The 7950-nt window shown below is 45.3% G+C and overlaps 1 protein-coding gene across 1 annotated transcript; it reads right to left on the bottom strand.

Moving 5' to 3' along the window:
- Nucleotides 1-1643: 1643 nt before the first annotated feature.
- On the bottom strand, nt 1644-6463 carry GTSF1 (gametocyte specific factor 1; the record flags this gene model as incomplete). Its single annotated transcript, XM_010073324.1, has 5 exons — nt 1644-1723; nt 2678-2738; nt 3201-3287; nt 4210-4336; nt 6366-6463. Coding segments are annotated over 5 exons (453 nt in total), but the record flags the coding sequence as incomplete, so codon positions are not given.
- Between the last annotated feature and the right edge of the window lie 1487 nt (nt 6464-7950).

The following is a 7950-nucleotide window of genomic DNA, read 5'->3' as shown; positions in this document are numbered from 1 at the left end:
GGTTCTAGAATAGTTGCTGCTACACCAAGGCCTGAATTCACACACATCTGCTGTTTTACAGGGCATTTCTTCTCCCCACCCCAAGCATAACTGCATCCATTTACAGTCAGCACCAAACCAGTACACAACTCTGAAGGGACCTCTTGCAAATGCATATTTGTTTTAAAGCATCAAGCTAAGGGACAAGATTTTAGTGGTATGTGCATCACTCTCCCCCTCCCCGTGCTGTTCTGTTTCCCACTATCACTCCTCTGATCAGGAATCTAATCAGACTCTACCTCCTCTACTTAAAATCATCCTCCTTGCCCACCCCCACCCCGTAAAACCCACCACCCCTTCAGAAGAGTTCTCCTGCTGTTTCCACATCACTGGAATAAATTTACAATTGGAGCAAATCACAACTTCACAGATCATCAGCGCTGGCATTGAAGAAGTGAACCAACTTGCTAATTCGTGCATTTTTCCTGTTAACTACTCAGCTGCTGGCTGAGGAGGGAAGGCTTGTGAGCTGGTGCTGTGTAAATTTATCAGTAACAAAGATCTCCAAATCGAGATGAGGGTAATTTATGAAACAAATGCTTGGGGAAAAAGATTTGGCAACCGAAGATGGTTTTACAAACTCAAATGTTGCAAAAACATGTCATCCAGCAACAGTGACGTCTATGGAGTCCTGCCATCAGGTCCAGAGAATATCTGCCACCTGCAGAAGCTCTGTGGTCCTAGAAAGTGGGGGAGTGAACTTACTAGGGGGAAGAGACGCCAATACTCCAAACTCTGAAAAGGGCCAGACATTTTTTTTGCACAAGATCAAGAAAAATACAATAATTTCCTCCACTCCCCCAAGTGAGAGTGGCCTTTGCTGAAGCACCACTTGTCACTTTGGCAACAAGGCTTCTCTACAAGCGACATTTCAGTTTGGTTTGGCAGATTCAGCCTGACACTACAGCAATCGCAGTCACTGGCTTGTCCAGAAGCCGCATCTGCAAAGCCCTAAGAGCACCAGGTTTAGTTGTTCCAAGTGGGAAACAAGATGGTAATTCCTCAAATCACCTTTAAGCTTCTGCTTTGCTGCTAATGGCCAATAATGGTCTGTGATTTCAGCATCAGACACTTCAACACAGGAAGCTCCGTCCTTCCCACCTCCAGATGTAGTTTGATAGGTTTTTTTTTTTTCCCTCCATTTTAAGCAGCCCTAGTTTTACCCTTGCTCTGACTTAGCTCTGTCTGACAGCAAGCAGAGTTCCACAAAACAAGGAAATAATTTGGTTTAAGTCGGGGGGAGGGAGAGAGGGGAGAGGGTTGGGAGTGAAAGGGTTAAGTGTAGATAGTGTGGGAGGACTTGTTTAAAGAGACAGAGCCAAAGTGGCCAGGGAGCGGGGCTGCTTAAATTGGAAGACTGTAATGAAGGGCCCATCAAGAATATGAAATAAAGAATACTGAGGATGCTTCAAAAAAAGGACACTGAAGATGATCCAAGCATCAGATTCCCTCTGAAGCTGCTCTCAAGGAGGCAGGTGTTATATACCACATCTACTACCCCTCCTGCCCATGCAGCAGTGGCCATAAAGCGCTGCTACAGAGATTTCAGCAACTGTCACCATCTGCGGAAGTCACAGCGCCAAAACCACACACGTAGTACTTACAGCTTTTCCATATGGCATATGGGAAGGACTCAGGGGCACGTACTCTTGAAGGCAAGCAGTTCTTTTGTTCAGAAGTGGCACTGGAACTGAAAGACTTCAGTTACTTCTCCTGACAAATGCACTTGCTCAAATTTATGCATTTTGCTATAGAGCAGAGGAGAGCAGGGACGTAAGGCAATGACGGTACTTTGCCTCTCAGAGGCGGGGGTGCTCAGAACAGCTCTATATATGCTCTAAACATTAGAAAGTTTTGCAAAAAGCGCAACAAGTGAAACCAGATGTCACTGTTGTTATGGGAGGAGAGGAATCACAGTTGAGCTCAAACAGAACCGCAGAGCTGTCAGGTGCAGGACTGTCGCTACATACGGGCTTAGACGAACCTTCAAACATGCTTTGGCAACTTTGGCGGTGTCACCACATCTCATAAACGGCCTGCAACCACGATCCACTGTCGGATCCACCAAACCAGTCCAGACAGCTCCATTCAGTTCACAGCTGGCCATTAAACTCCCCACTCCCCCAAACCCAACCTGTGATTATGCTTTGCAAAGGGCAAGAGGGGGGAGTTTCTGCTAACACTGGGCCCTTACACCAGCCAAGTTGAAGGTGACAGGAGGTCAAAAGGGGCTGCTAGCTTACCATTAGCTCAACAGAAGCTCAGTAACTGTTTGAAAAGGCTCCAGACTGAGACACCTGGCCACATATTTAATTCAGGACAAAGGCTCAGCACCTTTTTCCCCAGCACACTGGCCAGACATCCAGCTGAACATAGGCAAGAGCACCCTGCCACAGACATACAAGAGCACCGAGTCTCTGTGTCCCTAAAGGCTTCCTTCTCTTGTATAGGCCAGTCACATGAGAAAGCAAATAACACTGAACCAGCACCCTAACAATGTTCACTGTTAACCAGTACCCCCCTCCCCCAGTTTGTAGAAAGTCAGCCCATGTCCAGCCATCGAGGCTGGGTTGGGAGTAGGCTGTAATATTCCTCTGTACAAAACATTGCTGTAAAGAATTAAATTCACATTTGCTACCTGTTCATATCGTGTTTGGTCATGCCCCAAACAAAAGGAGAACCTGACTGCTCCAGCGACTCTGAAAAAGGAAACAGATGTTGTGGCTCAGAACTAAGAAACTCCAGCAACCACCATCAGATCAGGAATATCTCTGTCGTATTTCTACATGTTCAAGAGGGAGTAAAAGTTGATCTAATGGCGAATGTGCCTGCTTCACTGTCATTTAACTGAGGAACATAAAAGTTATCATGTTTCCATTGTCATCATTGCACATAAAGTACAAAAGCTCACATGGGGAGGGGCAGATGCTTGGAAATATATCTCCATGCCAATTACAGCAGGCGTGTTGAACAGTTCTCTACACCAAGAAGAAAGAGCCTTCTAGGTGGAGAAATGCATGTTTCTAGGAATGAGAATATGCAGGGTGTCCGATAAGTGGGACCTGAGCGAACAGCATCCCTGGACTCGCGCTGTTCCAAGTGGAGTTGGAGGACAGGACCAAGGAGAAGGCAGCAGTGTGGCAGCCAGGGAAGTTCCTCACCTTCTTCCCAGTCTTCATCACATGGAGGTGCCTGCCATGTGCTCACAGGATTCATCTGCTCTCTCTGGAAGCCAGAGTACTGATTCACTTCAGGAAGAGAGAAAAACTCAGTGAGTAGCAGTCAATCCCACTTCAGAGGCATTAAGTGCTTTGGATCAAGCTGTGAAACAGCTCCTGACTTTAGAGGAAACCCTGCACAATGCAAACAGTCAGGTATACCCAGGAGCTACGTACTGATCTGAAGTCGAGCAACTTCGAATTCACCTTTTTCAATGAACAGTAGAAGACACTGCCCCCTCAGGAATGCTTGAGTGAAGAGCAAACCTGTTTCCATGAACACAGACATCGCTGCTAGCCTCAGTGCAACTCTACAGAAGATAGACCATCTATCTGCTCTGTAGAGTGGCAATAAAGAGCCACTGCAGGGGATGGAAAAGACACTGTGTATCACAGGATGCCTTCCTAAATATTTTGGGGGTTTTGGACAGCCCCCCCTACCACCTTGTCTCACTGGGCAGGAGACTGAAATCTTAATTGCATGGCAAATGAAGCAAGTGCAGCAGCAGAGCAGCCGGGAAGAGGAGCTGCCCCATCTCTTGGTGGGAGTGAACTATTCAGGTCACCCTGGAAGAGAACAGCTGGAGGGGTGTCCGTAGCTTAGACAGCTGTTTGGCAGAAATCACCTTTTCACGTGACACCAGTGGTCAAGCCTCAAGAAAGGGAGACCAGCTCTACAAAAACAAAGTGCTGGTCCTGCTGGTCTTTAAAACATCCCAGTTCCTGCTGGAGGTACTTCAATGTGCACAGTCTAGAGTACAACCTTTTTATCCAGTATTCTCATGAACACACCCAATAAATCTAAGCAAATAAGACTCAAGTTTCCCCAAAGCTTCTGTGTAGATGATAATTTGACTCTGACTTTTTGGTTATTCTATGAGCCATCCTTACAAACAGGAGACTTCAGTCCCCAGGGTAAACAAATATCTTGGAGCATGGGTGTTCGTCTTACCTATATCTTGCTCAAGGAACCCTTTGTCATTGCACTTTGCTATGTGATTGCTGAGGTCAGCTTGAGGAACTAGGTGGCGAGCGTTGAAGGGGCACGTGGCCAATTCCTTTGCAACTTCAGGGTAGCTCTAGACAAGGGAAAACCAAAATCATGTGCCATATCGCTCAACTCCACTTCTCTCTTGCTAATCCATAGAAAAAAAAAACCAACACAAAAACCAAGGATGTTTGTGGTGTTGCTTTAAAAAGAGAGACTAAAAAAAAAATGGCAACATATTGTTCAGACACTTACTACAAATGCAAGGGCAGCTAACATGACTGTTTTTTAAACCACAATTCAGTGAGAAACCTAGCTACCTTTAAGCTGACTGAAAAATAACCCTTAGTTAAACTTCCTACAGTTTGCTACAACACTAGCAATATAGCTGCATGGTTTAAAGCACAGACAAAACTATTGTAAAAACAACAGGGGAGAGATGCTAGGCAAGTCTAAACCATTGAGATATTTTTTAAATATGCAGGCACAAAGGCAGAGACATTCCTTAAGCCTTTCAAAACAGCTAGGGAGTTGGTAGCATTCCACCTGCAGACTTTGGTGCTACAGGATTACCACTCAAAGTCAAACTTTATCACAGCAACCCTGCTGTATAGACTGGGTAATGACAACAGCCTCGGATGTGCCTGCAGCCTGCCCAGGGTTGCTGTGTCCTCGTGTTTCTATCATTTGCTTCAACTACCTTGCACAAGCTCTTCTGGCCATGTAGCAGGAGCTTCTCAGTGCTAACACAGTTCAAGCTGAGAGGATTCATCTTGCTCTGCTCACAGGGTCTCCATTTATGTGGCAGGGCTGCGTTTCGCACAAAGCAAAGGGAAGCTGAGGCAGGTGGAAGCATTTAATAGAATTTTATGCATAGCGTATGCAAAGGAAATTCAACAAACTACCAAGCAAGAAGGATAATCTCTGCTCAGGCAGTTGCCACTACAAACAACCACAGTGACATCTTCAGATGGATCAGATAATAATCTCCAAGCCCTTCTTCTGCTAATTACCTACAGACACCAACTGTGTCCGATAGTCTGGCTGGTGATCACTATCTCACCTCACCTGCCTCACTAAAGCTTGCCAAAACTATCTGGTCATCAGTTATGCAACACAAGGACAAAACCAACATGGTTAAAAGTTTACCTGCCAACATTATTCACCTGTCTCACACGCAGATTCTCACCAAAATTTGCAGGGGGTCAACAAGGAAAATTTCATCCTTTTCGAATGCTGGAAAGATCGAGGTACTTGCAGCTTAGCTCTGCTCACCTGTTTCTTAATATTTTTTAAGGAACTAGGTTCCACCAAAATTGAGTTGTTTCTAAGTACTGACAACAGGACACAGACACTACAACTGCTTCTTAACTAGAAGGCACAGAACTATTTTAAAATCACTATTTTAAAATGCATTTACTGTTTTAAAAACAAAGAGGAACAATCAGTTTTTAAAAGCTGTCAGCAAAACCCCAAAGCTCAATCAGATGCTACCACCAGACAGGTTTAAAGAAAACAAACAAATCAAGAACACAACAGAGGTGCAGGGAAGAAGGAATGCCTCCTATTAAATAATTTGTGTTCAAATTCTGGATAAAAGATGAAAAAAACCTCTCCAATATGTGCTGAGCCCAGGATGTGCAGTTTCTGACAGATGCACGCTAAATAGTTATTAGCAAAACAAAGCAAGAAAACCCACACTGCTATGCAGCTGCATTTCCAGCACTTAAAAAATTAATTGCAACATCGCAACACTTCTACTCTCACTAGTCAGAAGGGGTGCATATAACTCAGACCGAGTTCTCTCTTCAACTTACAGTGGAAAAATGTATCTGACCTCTATATGAGCTGCTGGAAGAAACCAGAATTTCTTCCCTGACCTAACCACGAAGAACCTATGTCCTTTCAACAGAGCCACACTGCTCTCGGATGAATTAACATGAGCTTGAAGCTATTACTAAACAAAGAATAAAGTTATATGAAATAGAGGCTAAACAAGACTATCTGTCAGAAAGTTACTCCAGACAGACAGAAAACGCAACAAGAATGAGAGCGTGCATGTCATATCTACATGCACAGAATTCCTCCCGTTTAGTGCTGTGTTTGGCAGCCCAGCTTACCTTCCGACACTTTACAAGGTGATAGGGAAACCGACAGGCTCTGATTCGATGATGTTTATTATATGGACATTGTATTAATCTCTCTGGATCCAAAACATCTAATAGAATGGAAGAACAGAGAGGAAAATAAAGAAAAAAAAAAACCACAAGTTAGAAAGACAAGATCTAGCATCAGTAACACAACCAAGCAGGGAAAAAAAACACACTACCACATCAGGGTGGGACCTCAGGGAGCTGAACCAGTTGTTCTTAGTTTGAAAACATTCATTAAGGCAAGCACCTGCTTTGCATAACCAAACGAATTCATTTTGAAGCTGGCTGTGACTGGGATGCTAGTCAAAACAGAGAGAGAACAGTCAGTAGCACTGACTGTAGTAACTCTTAATTTACCATCTCGGTAAGTAACCACACCTACTCCAAGTGAATGAGGACAACAGTATTTTTTCCAGCCATCTTAGAGGAAAATCAGTGACATACCCACCAGTGCCTCCAGGAGCATTGTCAGTCTGAACCAAAACTTTTTTGATCAGCAGCTAGTTTTGCTGGAGGAAGAATGCCAGACAGTTTAGTTTTATTTCTGAGGAAGCAGCATGCCTAACGTGGTGCACATGACTTGTAAGTGAAATTTTTCATAAGTCATGCAATTATTTAGGAGCGGAGGAGTTACTAAACTGGCTAAAACGCCTAATAATCTAGGCACTGAATAGAGAATGAGCACGAGTGCATGCATACATAAGTTTGTGATCTATCTACAGATAAACTATATAAAAAATACAAATATTAATACATCTACTTAAAAACACATTTCCATCATCTCCCTGAGGAAGAGAGGCATCCAGAAAGAGGCACAGATCCCCTCCGGGGCCTGTGGGTCTGTTTGTGGGGTACACACAAGGCAGCCACCCCAGGCTTCTTTCATCCTTTCTGGCGTGCCACCATTGTTTCGGATTTGACCACACGGTAGTTGACACAGATTTAAGCATGGGCTGCTGCTGTTCAGCCTCTCCCCTGCCATCACACTCCTTCTCTTAGACGTGCACTGGTGCTCAGCTGTCTCAACAGTCAGGTCAGGGAGTTAACATCAGCCCAGGGGCTGAGAGCTAGTTAAGATGTTGTTCTACAAGTCTCACAGAGCAGACTGCACGCTGTGAGTCACTAGGAAGGAAGAAAGGACCGACCTAACCCCTCTCCTCATCTCAGGGGTGCAGTGCTGCTCCTGTCAGCACCTCCATCAGCCAGTTCAGCTCCTCAGAGCAACTGCGAACAAAACGCTTCATCATTAAGAAGGATGGACAGGCTTTGCACTGGCTCAGCTGCCCCTGGAAGAGCACCCAGACCTGGTTTCTCTCCGTGAACTGCCTCAACACAAGGCCAAGTGCATTCCCAGTGCAAGGAGACAGGAACGAGAACCTGAGGAACAGGGAAGCCCTCCCCCACAGCACGTGAAACAGCAAACACAAAACCCCACACGAGCAGGCGAACAGACGCAGTTTAAGCCACAAGGCAAAGCAAAGCCACCCCCAGCCAGGCCACACGAGAGCCCTGTCCCTGTCCCTCCCACAGGAGCCCCAACGCGGGCCGGGCC

This window comes from Pterocles gutturalis, unplaced genomic scaffold (assembly GCF_000699245.1).
Source record: "Pterocles gutturalis isolate BGI_N339 unplaced genomic scaffold, ASM69924v1 scaffold12607, whole genome shotgun sequence".
NCBI lineage: Eukaryota > Metazoa > Chordata > Aves > Pterocliformes > Pteroclidae > Pterocles > Pterocles gutturalis.
The sequence above is the reverse complement of the archived record's forward strand: the minus strand, read 5'-3'. Positions and strand labels throughout refer to the sequence as shown.